Genomic DNA, 15,211 nt, shown 5'->3' with positions numbered 1-15,211 from the left:
GGATTGACGGAGTTAGTGAATAGGAAGTTGCACAGAAGTCAGATATAGGAGAATGAGGGCAGCTGGGAGGATCAGCTGACACAGTCTAAGAATGGGATGTTGGAATCAAAATTTCAAGGTGGTGGTGATAAGCTCTGGAGGTGCTGGCTGGGTCACTGAAAGAAGAAAAAAATCATTATTACAGTTAAGGTGGCCAAGGAACTGAAAGTTCCACCTCAAAATGAGTTGGAAAACTACTCTTAGTCATCATGTATATTTCAGAGAGCATCTCAAATCTTTATTTAGATTTGGATAGGGTGGGCATAAATTAATAACGATGGCAGCTGATTGATTGTGGGCCTACTCTGTAAATACTACCTCAGGACATTCTTTTGAACACTGCACTATGGAAATATGGCTTGGGAAGTATTCTAAAATGTGTTAATTCTCATGGTTTGATTAGTTGGTAGCTCTCATTGCTCAATCAGCAATGATGTAAGATTCCTAATGGCCTTTTGAGTCAACGTTAATACCTTTTGCATCGTGTTCAGCACCCCCTGGTTGCTGTGTTTGTGTGCTCAGTCTCATCCGCTGCCAGTCTCGTGAGACGTTCTAACCGCACCAGCTCCTTGGAAATCCTTGGTGTCAGCACTAGCCTGCATGACTTTATCTATGCTGCTCCCTCTGCGTGGCCTCCTGCTTCATCTGGATAACTTCTACTCATTCTCTAAGACCCATGTAAAAGCTCAACTTCTGGGTCAAGCCTTTTCTAAGAAATTGAACCATCCACAATTGAACCCCCCACATATTGTGTGAGTCAAATAAGTACCACATATTGGGAATTTTGTACTATTAGTAATTTGCTACCCCTTGTTCAATTGTAGCTGTGTACACTCAGTACACTTACCTTCTCATTGAATGCCCACAACAAGCCTGAAAGGCAAATGTAAATACTTCCATTTATTGGACAAGGATTCTGAGATTTAGAAAGAGTCTTTCTAGAGGAAGGTAAATAATAAATTATCAGAACTGGGTTTGGATTCTGTAGATGAATGGCACACCACACCCCTTTCTTCGTCTTATTTATTGCCATGACTACAGTGCCTAGTGCATGCCTGGGTACAGGTGATATGTGTGTAATAATACACCCATCAGAAAACCACCCAAACCAATGGCAAGGCAGGCTTTTTCTATGGCGTCCAGGACTCTCAATTCTGTCACTTCATGGTGGCCCAGAGTCTTGACATTGGATTTACTTTGATGCATGTTGCTGCCTTCCTGGAATTTAGAAACATACATTGTAACAGTTGAAGCTAAGAGTCTGAACTGTCTTTAAAAATCTTGATCCTATAAATACCCTTTGTTTTAAGCCACTGTGTTCGCCAGACAGGTTCCTTATTGCTGGAGTTGTAATCATCTAGGGCAAGTTTTTGGATCATGAGGAGACTGTGTGGATTTGTTGACACACGGGTGACAAGTCAAGGCAGAGGGCATCTGGGTTCATTCCCTGAACACCCCTTTTCTCCCACTGACACAGAATTTTTCCTGGTGTTCTTAAGCACGCTGGTGTTTTCTTGCTAAAAGTGAGGAATCCTTTGGCAAGTACAACATAGCTGCTCTGGGACCCTTGTATTTGGCTAGCATTTCTTCTTGATTTAAACTTTAATTCTGCAGTATTCACTAGAGTTTCTGATATCAACATTTACAGCAGTGGTTCTCAAGTGTTATTGTGCATGAAAATCACCTTCAGGACTTGTTGGAACATATCTCTGAGCCCCACACCAGAGACTGATTCAGTCCTTCTGAGCTGAGGTCCTAGACCCGACGATGCGGTCAAACCCCCAGGTGATGTTGATGCTGCCGGTTCAGGGATCATGCTGCAGGTAGCTCACAGTGCTGGTCAAGTCCTGGTTTACAGGACACCGAACGAGGCTGGATATAAAAGTGAAAGTCTCGATGTTTTTCTGAGTAGACAGTTGAATATTGAATTGGTGTAGAACCTCCCCCAACCAAAAAAAAATATGACTTTAAAAAGATGATATCCTGATTTTTGACATTATGTTAGGTACGGGCATTGAGCCCCGCTGGTGGGAGACCAGTGGGCTGAAAGCTGGAAGTCCTCCCTTCTCGGAGCTTGTCTTCCAAGGCCTTAGAGAAACTTTCTTCTGTGTGTCCTTCAGGACATGAGTATGTTTTGTTCCTAAAGCTACCCTAGAAGAGGATGCTGCATAAAATTGATGTCTCTCATCTCAGTAAAAATATGAGTGAAAAAGTTTTCAAAATGAACACATTCCATAACATGAGAAGAAATGTAGTCATTAGATCCAGGATAACAAAGGGTGGTTTCTCATTTTTTTTTTTTTTTTGTTTAAAGGCTAAACGTTATTTACATTTTTATGGGATTCAGAATGGTATAAGTCATGCAGATCGACACCTTTTTTCTTAACAGGAATCCTTTCTGTTTGAACCCAACTGCCTCTTCAAAGTGGATGAATTTGGCTTCTTTCTGACCTGGAAAAGTGAAGGCAAGGTATGGCCTGGGAACAGCAAGTTGTTCTTTCCTGCTTTCTAGGTTAAACCATTTTATTTCTTAACGAGTAGCCGAGTATGGATGGAGAGCAAGGACCTCATTTATTCATTCATTCAAGGTTTTTAGCAATGTGCTTCTAGTGCCAGGCATTGGGCGTACAATGGTAATCAAGGACATTATTACCCTAGCCCTAACAGACTCCAGACAGAGTCAGGCACCAAAAAAAAAAAAAGGTACAAGTCATTGAGTGTTGTGAAAGAAAAGGTCAGGTTGTTACAAGAGCTTAAGAGAGGCAGGTCTGATTCAATCTTGGGAATTAGAAAGGTTTCCCAGAAAAAGCTGTTCAAGCTGAAATCTTAAAGGTTCCTAAGAGCATGTTCACCTGGTTTTATTGCAGAATTTAACTTAATGCATGGCACGATGTACGTGTTTAATGAACCTGTGAACTGAATTTAAGAAAAGTAGAATTAGAGTTATATAAGTTAGCATTATTCCCACTTAATATTTCATGTACACCCATATATTTAATGATATGTGTATATTAACATTATTAAAAAGTAACAGCATTTTAGCCCTGGCTGGTGTAGCTCAGTGGATTGAGCTCGGCCTGCAAACCAAAGGATTGCGGTTCCATTCCCAGTCAGCTCACATGCCTGGGTTGCAGGCCAATTCCCATCAGGGAAAGCATGAGAGGCAACCATACATTGATATTTCTCTCCTCTCTCCTTCCCTTCCCCTCTAAAGATAAATGAATAAAATCTTTTTTAAAAGAAGTAACAGCATTTTATAAACATGTTAGAAATAATTATTCAGAGTTGCATTCACATGTGTGTGTGTTTGAAATGGAATGTTTGAGGTCTTTACTATTTCTGATTGGTCCAGATTACTGTTATTGTTGGTTGTTTTCACTTCCTCTAGTACCTGACTCTAATCAGCATTGCCTTCATCATCACAATCACTTACTAAGTACTTTTTCTGTGCCGTGGGTCTGGCAGAATTTAGGCTCACTGCTGTATTTATTCTCTCTTTTCAGGAAGGACAAGTGCTAGAATGCTCTCTCATCAACAGTATTCGGTTGGGAGCCACACCTAAGGTACCTGTGATTGGCGTTCGCTGTTTTCTAAACACACAGATTTGCTTAGATTAAAAAGGGTCTCCTGAATACTGTTTAAACTGTTACTGCCCTCAGTTACTGCCTCCAAATCAGCTGGGAATGAAGGCTAGACACAGTGTAGAAAGTCTTTTCCATAACCGTGGGGTGATTTGGGCTGTGTTATGTTTAATTATATTAGAAATGGTATTAACCCTAGAAAGCAAAGACCCTTGCGTGATACCAGCATCAAAAAAAACCAGTTCCCTTAACTCAGAAATTACTTGCAAGACCCCCCACCCTTTTTAAGCAGGCAGCGAGGATTCTGGTCTGTGGTTGATGTGGAAGTATAAATGGCTTTGGTGGTTCCGTATTTGTGCCCCTGTGCCTTCAGACACGGGTTCACCTTGAAGGTTCGGTTTGCCTCTGAGAGAAGAAAAAATGACATAGAGTATTAATCAGCTTTCTTTACAGTGATTGATTTGTTTGAATAAGAAGTTGTTTGCAAAGTGGTGCCAGGAATTTAAAAGGCTTTTTTTTTCTAGAATATTCTAGCACAGTGTTTTTTTTACTTCTCCATAACAGCCCTGCGGGTTTTTAGGAATTTAAAACAAAATTATGCTCCACACTTGTTTCTTTTTTTTAAAGCTATCCTCATTTGTGTTAGTTAACATTTCTGTGTAATTATGTTGGCGGTTCCTCCTGATTTCTTCTGGAGGACAAAGGCACTATTTTATTTGCTAATTAGGGTAAACTTACATCGTCTTCATTCCCAGTGAGGATGCCGTGCCCTCTGGAGATGAATACACTCTCGCTTTGTGTCCAGGCTACTCCAACTGTGGTTGCTGGTTGTGGCAATGCTGTGCTTATTTCTATGGAGCCTTGGAGACCATCCTCTGACGAGGAGCCCCCTCGGTCTCTGGGGACACAGTCAGGCACCAGTCCAAGGGTTCCCTCCTGTGGCCATATTCCAGGTCCTTCGTAAAGAAAGACCCTCACACCTGGTTTTCTAAATCAGTAACATTCCAGTACGTTGCTTACCAAACGAGTCGTGTACTGTTACACCTTTTACCTCAACGAGTTTCAGAATAATGCTAGACACCTGACGTTTTACATGGAAAGAAAACATTGGCCTTTATGTGTCTATATACATATTTTTTTGTCAAATGTGGTTTCTTATCATTATGTGTCCTTCATGATCTGTGATCTAACATATTTTCTCCTATTTGCATACCTCTCTACAGGATCCCAAAATCCTGGCTGCCCTTGAAGCTGTTGGAAAATCAGAAAGTGATCTGGAAGGGCGGATCGTTTGTGTCTGCAGTGGAACAGATCTGGTGAACATCAGTTTCACTTACATGGTGGCCGAAAACCTAGAAGTAACTAAGGTAGCCTCAGGGCAACAGCCTCCCTCCTTTCTCCTCCATATGTATATGTGTGGCACATGTAATTTTTCTGTATAATGTAATTTAAATATATATATTTTTAATTGCATAGCCATTTACATTTTTAAGAAAATATTTCCATTGCCTTGCTAGAATGTTGGCGTAGAAAATTCAGCAAAGCACAATACCCTTTGAGCATGCCACTTGTGTTTATCCACAACCCAAACGCCTTCTGCAGGGAGCACGAGCCCTGCACCTCTGAAACTGGAATGTGCACGAGCATCACCTAGGATTTTGTTGAAATGTGTACTTTGGTTCAATAGGTCTGAGGTGGGGACAAAGTTCTCCCTTTGTACGGAGCTCCCAGTGGACAAGGACGCTGCTGGTCTGAGAACCACAGTCTAAGTAGCCAGGGGCTGGATCAGCACTGCCTAGCAGAACTCTAACGCAGGCAACAGATTACATTAAATGTATTTAGCAGCTGCATTAAAAAAGTGAAGAGGAGCAGTGAAGTTAATTTGAATGAAATGATTTATTTAACCCAGTGCATCCAAACTATTAGCATTTTAACACGAAACCAATATAAAATTTATCTGTGACGTATCTTACATTCTTCTGTTCATACTCAGTCTTTGAAATCTATGGTGTGTTCCCAATTTAGACTAGCCACATTTCAAGGGCTCAATAGCTGTGGCAAGTGGCTGCCACCGTGGACAGTGCAGGTCTAGTTGATCAAGATACCCAGGCTCACCCCCAATAAGTTATGAGAGTATTGGGTTATGATCCACCTTTTAACACCATAGCCAGGATACCGTTGTCCTGGCAAGCAGGTCTCTCTCAAAGAGATTTTTCCAAGTGAAGTAGAAAGCTTCAAATTTAAATCCTTTATTGGCAGTTTATTTGTTTTCAGGGCAGTTTTACTCCTGAACAAAGCTCTCATTATTCTTCTGTAGTGTCTGTGACAAGGCCTGAGCTTCTGCTGCCCCACTACAGAGACCTCGGTTTGGGGGATGCAGGAGGCCTTTCGTCTTCCCGTTAATGTCACAGGTAGAAATCCAGTTCAGGACTGAATGACAAAGGCCATCGTTAGAAACATCAGAGTTTAGAGCTAGAAGGGAATGCACGTAAGACCATCATAGGAAACAGAAACTAAAAGACTTAACTCTGGGTCCAGAGTTCATCGGTGGCAGGGTTGAGGTCTGTAGATTTTGAGGCAAGGAAGGCTCTTCTACACTCACTCAGAATGTGGTCCACAGTCTGGCAGCAGAGGCTTCCTTCAAGCCGCAGATCCACCAGACCCACTGATCCAGAACTTCATTTTTAACAACACCCCCCCAGTGACTCATATGTGCAGTGAATTCTGAGAAGCTCCTGGCCTCTCCGCTGTGGAGACAGGAATGGATTCTCCATGTGACCTGAGAGACGTTGCCTCTGTCCTTGTGGTGGCTTTGTTGGCTTTGTGCTATTGTTCCAGATCACCTTGTTTGGGGAGAATAGATTTTGCAGTTCCCTCAAGTTCTTTTGTTATTTGGCTCAGATCAACATCTAGTTTGAATGGTTTCTGAACCCTGCTGATCTAAACAAACATTTTCCTGCTACTTCTGGTTCATGCCTGTACATGTACTACAAAAGTCTTTTTAGTTGCTATTTACCATAGCAACATTCAGTCCCAGAAGTTGATGCTGACCGCCCAAGAAAAAAAATGTAAAGGTTTGATAAACACATACAGATATTTAGCCACCTGAAATTTTGCGAAATGACACACTTCTGTAGACCCGTTGCCTGGCTTTTGTCAACTCATCATATAATAGGAAACGGTATGCCTAGGTGTGAGCTTAAGAATCTGGGCTCTGTGGCCAGGGTGTCTGGGCCCAAATCCTTGCTCTTCCGCTGTGTGACTTAGATACACAGATTGTCTCTATGCCTCACTTTCTTGGTCTGTAAAGGGGGAACAATCCCACAACATTTGTTCTTAGGATTATTGTGAGGATCATGAGTTTTCACATGGAAAGCACTTGGCGCACTCTCTCATTGAAAGCTTCAATGTGCGTTAGCTGTTGTGATCACAGGGTCACAGAATTTGAGAGATGGCAATGGAGCTTAGGAAGAGCTTCCCACCACCTCATTTTTCAGATGAACAGATACAGTCAAGGAGTTAAAGGAATTCACCTGAGACTCCACAGCGGGCTTGGCCTGAGCCCAGACTAAAACTCAGGCTGCTTTCTGTGTGATGCTGTGCACGCCAACCGGCCCGAGCACATGAATCTTGGAGGATGGCCCCATTCAGTAAATCCCACAACTGTTCTGCCTCCCATAGTTTGATTGCTGTCAGTCTTGGTGCATTTTATTTAAGAATCATGTTCTGAAATCTGTGCTCATCAATAGGTAGTATATATGTGTATGTTTGAGGCAGGGAGTGTATACTTAAAGATAAGATTTTTTTTCCTAGTATCATTTCCACTGAAATTTAAGACTAGCCAGCCAAATAAGGAAGGACTGTAAAGTAATTCTGTACTGGATTTTCAATTCAAACTCAGTGCCCTTTAAGCCTGCTCTTATGGGAGAAATGAAATGTTTCAGTTTCTGGGAACTGTTACTAGGAGTTTTATATTTCATTAATAGCATGATGTATAAATATGAATCTCACTATCCAAACTGGACAGCACACATTATTAGAGCATGTCCTGTTGGTGGATCGACACTTGGAGGAGATACGACATTTTTCCCCCCTGACCAGTGTAGCTCAGTTGGTTGAGCATTGCCCCACAAAGCGAAGGGTCATTGGTTCGATTCCTGGTCAGGGCACATGCCTGGGTTTCGAGTTCAGTCCCCATTTGGGGAGTGTATGAGAGGCAGCCGATCATCTCACATTGATGTTTCCCCCCTCCCTTTCTCCTTCCCTTCTCCTCTCTCTAAAAATAAATAAAATCTTTAAAATTTTTTAAACTAAGTACATATATATGTGGACAATCTTACCTACTTCCTGATTTTAAAACATAAAGTATTTGTCTTAACCCAGATCATAGTACTTACCACCTCTGGCACGGACAGCATTTTCCCCATCACCACTGTTTTGTTCCTGTTCCTCCGTGTGTGTTATCATCCCTAACAGAACACGTCAAAGTGACCGGATTTATGCAGAATACACACAGATGTAATTACCTCAGGTGGGAATGGTGGCGGAATTCGCACGTGAACTCGGGTCAATGAGGAATGTAGACGGCTCCCAGAGTACCTGAAATGCTAGGATTTTTGTGACATCTGCGGTACCACTCCACTGCGAGCACGGCTTAGGAGCCTGGAATCATGGTACCCAGAATGTACTCACTGTCCTCTTAGCTGCTGTTTTCCTGATCAGTGTATCACAAAGGTCAGTTAAAGCAAGTCATCATTGGTTTTTAATCCTTGCCCAAGGATATGTTTATTAATTTTAGAGAGAGAGGAAGGGGTGAGCGAGAGAGGAAAACATCGATGTGAGAGAGAAACATTGATTGGTTGCCTCCTGTTTGCACCCGACCAGGGATTGAACCCTCAGCCTAGGTATGTGACCTGACCAGGAATCCAACCCGCAACCTTCTGGAGTATAGGACATTTCTCCAAAGAAGTAAGCCTCCTGGCTAGGGCATAAGTCATCATTTTTAAAAATAACACATGCTTTATATTTGAACACTTTATATTAACTTGAAACATAAATGTGATTCAGTTGTTGGTCAGTCTTTTAGTGTTGGGGCTGAAGTGTTTTCATTAAGTGTGGGTCTTTTGATTGGGCTCACTATATTTTTTGTCCACACCTTACCCACAATGCATTGTCTCAAATACCACCCAGTTTGGTGTTTGAGAGGAGAGCTGGGACTCCAAAGACACTCGTGAAGCAGTGGGAGTGGAGAAAGGGTGTGGCTTCTTTCCCTAATCATTTAGTTGTTTTGTTCACATGGAGTTTAAAAAATATATTTTAGCAACTTGCCTTTGAAGAAAACTTTCCAAAATATTCAACTAGAGAAACAGTAACCTTTTTCTTTCCACAAATATATTTCATTGGTTCATGTAATTTATTATTATGCCGAGTATAAAGCAATTTGGAAACAAACATAAGTAACTCGTAGTAAGCAAAAAGGTGAAAGCACAAAGGTGTTCAACATATTGGAAAAGTAGCTTGCTGCCCGAGAGTTCAGCGTGGGGGGTGTTTTGCTAATTTTATGAACATCTGACAAGTCTTGGTCTGACCTTGGTCTACCATATAAGTTACAACTGTATCTAGTATATATAGCTTGCTTGGGAGTATTTATCCTAAGAGATTCTTGAGTATTCTCGAGTAGCCAAACATTTCATCCAGGCAAACAGACCAACTTCAAACTTGCTGTGCTCTCCATGCGGCACCAGCTGACCCACTGAGGAAACTCCTGCCTTTGCTTCCACTTCACAAAGCTGTTCTCTGATTTTTTTTACTTCAAGTGGGTGTTTTTATAGCCAATACATTTTGTACATGAAATGTTGGCTTCTTAGACTCAAGGTTTCAAATAAATAGAGAATATTTTCCAGTACATACGACTGTGAAAATGTGATTGGGCGCTTTTTTTTTTCAGTAAAAGATGACACCAGTATAAAAAAAAACATCTTTTTAGCTCAGCTTGAATTTTCTTCATCTGCTCTCTCTGCTTAGAGAGGAATCAGCCTGCCTTGCCATTCTGCCTCTGCACCTATTTAGAAGATCTGAGCTGCTTTCTATAGACCTTTCTTTCCTATGAAATGAATATCTAACGGTATCGTAAACTTAAGTCCTAATCCAGACATTTCACCCTTCACCCGCCATAGTTTCAAGTTGCTGAGACCATGAATGCCTTCCTTGCATGTACTGCATGGATCCATTAATAGATATTTTTATATTTAGAATCTAGCTGCTATTTACCATGACCATGACTATAGCATGATCAAGGCCAATGTTGTTTCTCCCTTTTCAGTCTACTCTCAAAATAGCAGCTGAAGAAATGTTATTAAAATGTGAATTAGCCCTGGTTGGTGTAGCTCAGTGGATTGAGCGTGGGCCTGCAAATAAAAGGATGGTGGTTCGATTCCCAGTCAGGGTACATGCCTGAGATGCAGGCCAGTCCCCAGCAGGGAATGTACGAGAGGCAACCATACATTGATATTTCTCTCCCTCTCTCCTTCCCTTCCCCTCTAAAGATAAATAAATAAAATAAAAAATGTGACTTAGATCATATCACTCCACCACTCAAAACCCTTGAAGGATTATGAGGCCCTGTAAGTGGCTGATCTTTATTTGCTTTCCCCTTTCTGTCTTTAGCCCCCCTTTTCCTCCTTGCATTTCCATCTAGTCTTAGAGACTTTGCATATGCTGTTCCTTTTGCATGGAACATACTATTTCCTCAGTCACAGGCAGCGTTTTCTCCTTCACTCCTTCTCAGGTCTTTGTTGGAGTATCACCTAAGGGGAGCTTCCCCATCTCAACCCTGCCCCCCCAACCCCCTGCACTTCCTTACTCCTTATCCTGCTTTATTTTTCTTCATAGCTCTGGTCATTGTCTGCATATCATAGACTCATTTGTCTACCTCCCTCCACAGGAGGGCGATGTTTTTTTTCACTGCTGTGTCCCCAGTGTCAAGAATGGGCTGGGCCCGAGATTTAATAAGTGCTCAACAGGTATCTGTTTTACTGAGGTCTTATGTTAATGAATCAATAAATTCTAATCTGGGTGATGAATACCTATAACCCTCAATGCTGTACTCTTCAAGTCTTTTTACAGCTTAGCTCTAAGAAAAGCTGAGGAAGTGATCTTTGGACACAAAGAATAAGAAAATGCGATTTTGCGATAATCAAAAAGGTCTGGGATTCCAAGGTGTTATTCTTAGAGTCGCTTTTCAGGATGAAATGGGGCTGTTGCTGAGAAGTCATGACAGGATTAGAAGCTTTAACCGTGGCGTCTTGGCCTCTTTCCAGTTTAGATCATTATTTTCTGCTTACCTAAATTCTTCCTGTCACTTCAGTTAGAAAATTTAGCTCTCATTTCCTTTCCCTAAAAAACCCTCTATTAAAGAAAGAAATTGCTGGCACTTTTTCCTCAAGCACAGTGTGCCTGTGGGTAACAGGTGAGTCTCATGTCACGTGTGGCTTAAAACACCTCTGAATAAAAAAAGCAGCCACATGACAAAGGCATTTTCCAGTTTGTTCCTAAGAGGTAATAAAGTTGTTGTTTTTCTCTGAACCACACTCATCTCTTTGCCCACTGTTACTATAAACTGCACAAATAGTAGTGAACACAATAGCTTTCTTTAGTTAAGAAAAGCAGCCCGGTTTCTCTCATGTATTTGTTCTGTCTGCAAATGCAGCTCGCCCTGGGGGTTTGGTCTCTGGTGAGCTGAAGGGAGTTCCGTTGTCTTTCATTAAGTTCCAGCTGGTACTGCACAGTGAACTGGAATCAGAGTCGCTGTGCGTGAGATTGGAATGCAGCGCTCACTTAAAATACCCACAAATAAGTCTGTTATTTTATATATCAAGTTGAATTTCTCTTTGATTACAAAAATAAGCTGCTCTTAGGAGGATCAAAATGCAAAGATACGAATTGAGTTTAGACAGTTTCCAGACTCCTCATTTTGTTCTCTGCAGATTGTAAATATTTGCTGAACTCTGTAATTACACTTTGTGACCATGTAAGCCACCACATAAGTACATAAGTAACTGCTATAGAAATCAGATTACAAAAATGTTGCACGCTCTTTTTGTATACAAGTAAGATAGAGTCAGGTAATGAAATCTTATTTTAGTAAATCGGGTTGAATGTCAAAATTGTTGTGCTGAGCTGGAATTATATTGAGTGGGAGGCTTACTGTAATGGTGCTTGGAGAAAGGATTTATCCTTTGTTTTGTTGAAAAAAAAACCAAATTCACTATTTAGTCTATCGCTCCTACTGGCTTTGCTGACACCCTGCAGAACCTCCTTCCCCTCAACTAGTTTCTCTGCCCAGAATCAAGCTTGGAGCTACTCAAAGGGATCCAACCAGAGGCCTCACCAGGAGCTTCTTAAAGGGAGAAAAATTGGGACAAATGTAAGAGCATAATCAATAAAATATATTAAATAAATGCAAATTGTCCCTGCTGGCACTTTTGAAGAATCTGAAATTCTGGGGTGGAACCCAGGAATCTGTTTTAACTAGCAGGTGACTCACCCAGGTGATTCCAGTGCTGGTGAAGTTTGGGTCCCATGAGCTTAGCACACAGATGGATTTAGTCCAGAAGTCACAACAATTTTGAACCCAAACAATTTTTTACCAAATTGACTGACTGAAGCATATACGCAACAGTCTGCATCTGTCTATTTCACCAATTTAGCCATTGATTAAAATTCACTAAGTAAAAGCACAAAGAACACAATTTAAAAGAAAAGAATGTTTCCGTGACCCTAGAGAGAGATTTGTTTCAAAGCAGCCCCCTGGTTAAAATGCTATTTCTTGAAATGCAGCTTTAATTGTATTGTATATGCCAGTGCTTCTCAAAGTGTGATGCCTGGGAACTAAATTAGAGATGCAGATTCTCAGGCCCTGCCCCAGCCCCACCGGATCGGTAACCCGGGTTTCCACTAGCCATGCAGGTGATTCTGGTGCACACTCGGGTGTGAGAACCGCTGCCCCGTGGAAGAGCTCAGTAATGGGCATTGGTAGCCTGCATCTCTGGCAGAAACTTTGAGGAATTTACGTGAACTTCTCCATCTGCTGCCCAGGCTCCCAAGCCAGTGCCTGCTGAATGCTGAATAGCTAAACTGGAAATCCTCAATGCCTTGTTGTCACCCGAGCCCCAGCAGCCTCACAAGTTTTGGGGGGCTCAAGTCTGGGATGGTATACATGCATCCTTTTTTGTGTGTGTTTCTAAGTCTGAAAGTCAGCGCTTTCTTGTTTTATTTTGTTTTTCTTTAAGATTCTGATTATTGTGAAGCAAATGAGTGAGGGGCAGTAAATCACTTTCTTCCATAAGTACAGAGCTGTGAATCAGAGCAGATGAGTGCGTTCAGAAGCTTTCAGTGCCCCGGCCCGCTAGGTGATTCCTTGCCAAGTAAAGATAATGAGGCTCATTTGTTTTGTTGCTGGGCTGAATGTGGAGACCATCAAGCTCCCTGTCTTGGGGGCGCTGCGCTCACCAGTGAGTCTGCAGAGTGGGTGGCTGGTCTCCTGGGGCTCCCCCACAACCGCCTTTCATGGCTCTCGTTCCCTTGACTGTCATCCTGCTCTTGCAGTGCCATCTGCCCCAGAATCCAGCACTTCAGTGTCTGAGCCATGATGGCATTCTCTGAGTGCTAAAATTTTGTCTTTATCTCGGTATCACCAAAAGCAGTAGTTCCTCGAGACCCGAAGTCACCAATTCGGGTGCCTGCAGGAGCCAGGGAGATGGCGTGAATAATGCATGAGCGTCAGGACCAGACAAGGAGACTATAGACTGTGTAGACACTAGTGAATAGAGTGTACATGCCCGTGTACATAATCATGAGTGGGGTGAAGGGGGACAGCACCCACTTACTTCCAGCCAGTTTTCCAACTCTGAACGTGGGCCTGAGGTTGCTGAACGGTTGGGTGTTGGCAGTGCTTTTTCCATGAGATACAGGATCTACAGATTTTTTTTACCTGAAATCTCCTGATGTTAAAATGTAGACAGATATATTCCTTCTTTAAATACTGTGTGTGCCAGATGACACACAAACAGGTCCGTGGATCACGTGGCACCTTACCTCGAGGCATGAGCCAGCAGACAGGAGAGCACGGAGGCATTCATGCTAAGGTGAATGCTAATATTTACTTAATGTTTCACCTCATTGACATTTTAAATAAGGTGCTCTTTTTTTTCTTTTTTACTTCATTCTGCTCTGCATCCAAGCATTCTTTTTTGATGAATCCTAAACTTGGACAAGTCATTTCCTCTACACGGGCCTCTCCCCCTCCTTTGTAAGAGAAGGGAGTGTACCAAGTGACCCTTGATGTCCCTTTCTCCTATGAGACGTAAAACATCTTTTTGTAAAAAAGAAAAAAACAAGTGCTGAATGCCAAGGAGGGCACAGGTGGCTTGCTTTGACAAAACACTTGATAGAAGTCCTAGATCAGCCTAATATGAGTCACATCACCATCCCTAAGGCCAGTCTCCCAGCTTCTGGGGCAGGAGGTTCTGTGGTTGGACAGAGGGGAGGAGAGAAGTACTTCCATCAGAGAAGCAGGACACTGTACCCAGGAGAGGGAGGACCGGCTGGTCACGTGATGGTGATATCTGTGCGCACCGTCCACCCGAAGCGAGAATGCTGTGCAGGTGGGAGTTGGGACACACATAGAGATTCAGAAAATGTTGGGCCCACAGTGCTGGGTCCAGTGAGAAGACTAGAGTGAACACTTTTTGTTGGGAAATTGGAAAGGTAGTCTAAGGCTGTGGCCTTGCTTGAGTGCTAAGCTGCCCTGAAGATCCTACTAGGGAGGTAACAGAGGTCATGACCCATGCTGTGGAAGAGATGCACTTGGATCTTTACATTCCAGGAAGATTGACTTATGGTAATGACCCTTGGCTGAGAGCACTGTTCTCAAAGTGTGGTCTGGACCAGCAGCTTTATCATCGCCTGGGACTGGGTAGAAAGGCAGGATCTCAGGCTCCATCATGGACCTGCTGACTCTGAATCTGCACTTGAACAAGGTCCCTAGGCACTTTTTTTACATGTTGAAATTTGAGAGGTCCTGAGATGGAATACAAGGAAAGCAGTTGTTCTTGGCTTCAACCCAAGGAGGAAGACCTTCGAGCCTTGTAACGTGGAATCAAGAGAGTTTGTGTCTGAGTGTAGCCCAAGGAGAAGTTAGGCTAGAGACCACGTGTGAAGTTCCACTACCTAGGAATATGATGGTGCAATCACAGGAAATCGAGGACCTGTTTACTCTGGGAGAAGAGGGGAAGGGACGATGGATTTGTTTAAAGGTATTCTAGGAGGAATGCATGCGCCCTGGGACCTGCTGGGAACCCCAGGGTGCCAAGGAGGTCATGTGCTGCCTGGGCCCTCAGGGCTTGTCTGTGGGCCGGCCCTGGTCTCCCTGTCCCTGTGTTCTGCACCTCTAGCCCCTTACCGTTCTGAAAACAGCTGTCTTTGCTTTCCTTTGAGACCCTCTACTTTCCTAAGTATCCAAATGTAGATATTTACTGTTATTTCTCTTAGCACTGGACTTACTTAAAAGTAAAACTCCTTGTCAAAATGCA

At 42.6% G+C, this 15,211-nt stretch overlaps 1 protein-coding gene across 6 annotated transcripts in view; it reads left to right on the top strand.

Moving 5' to 3' along the window:
- PLCB4 (phospholipase C beta 4) overlaps positions 1-15,211 on the top strand; it is a 386,228-nt gene that overhangs the window by 252,424 nt on the left and 118,593 nt on the right. For all 6 annotated transcript variants that reach the window (XM_037051657.1, XM_037051659.1, XM_037051661.1 and 3 more), the window contains 3 exons: positions 2,429-2,509; positions 3,543-3,602; positions 4,844-4,987. In XM_037051657.1, coding sequence (XP_036907552.1) covers positions 2,429-2,509; positions 3,543-3,602; positions 4,844-4,987 — 285 coding nt within the window. The remainder of the gene's footprint in view (positions 1-2,428; positions 2,510-3,542; positions 3,603-4,843; positions 4,988-15,211) is intronic.

Source organism: Sturnira hondurensis, unplaced genomic scaffold (genome assembly GCF_014824575.4).
Source record: "Sturnira hondurensis isolate 20B ecotype Veracruz unplaced genomic scaffold, ASM1482457v3 Scaffold0007401, whole genome shotgun sequence".
In the NCBI taxonomy this organism is placed as follows: domain Eukaryota; kingdom Metazoa; phylum Chordata; class Mammalia; order Chiroptera; family Phyllostomidae; genus Sturnira; species Sturnira hondurensis.
This window is presented reverse-complemented; position numbering and strand designations above follow the sequence as displayed.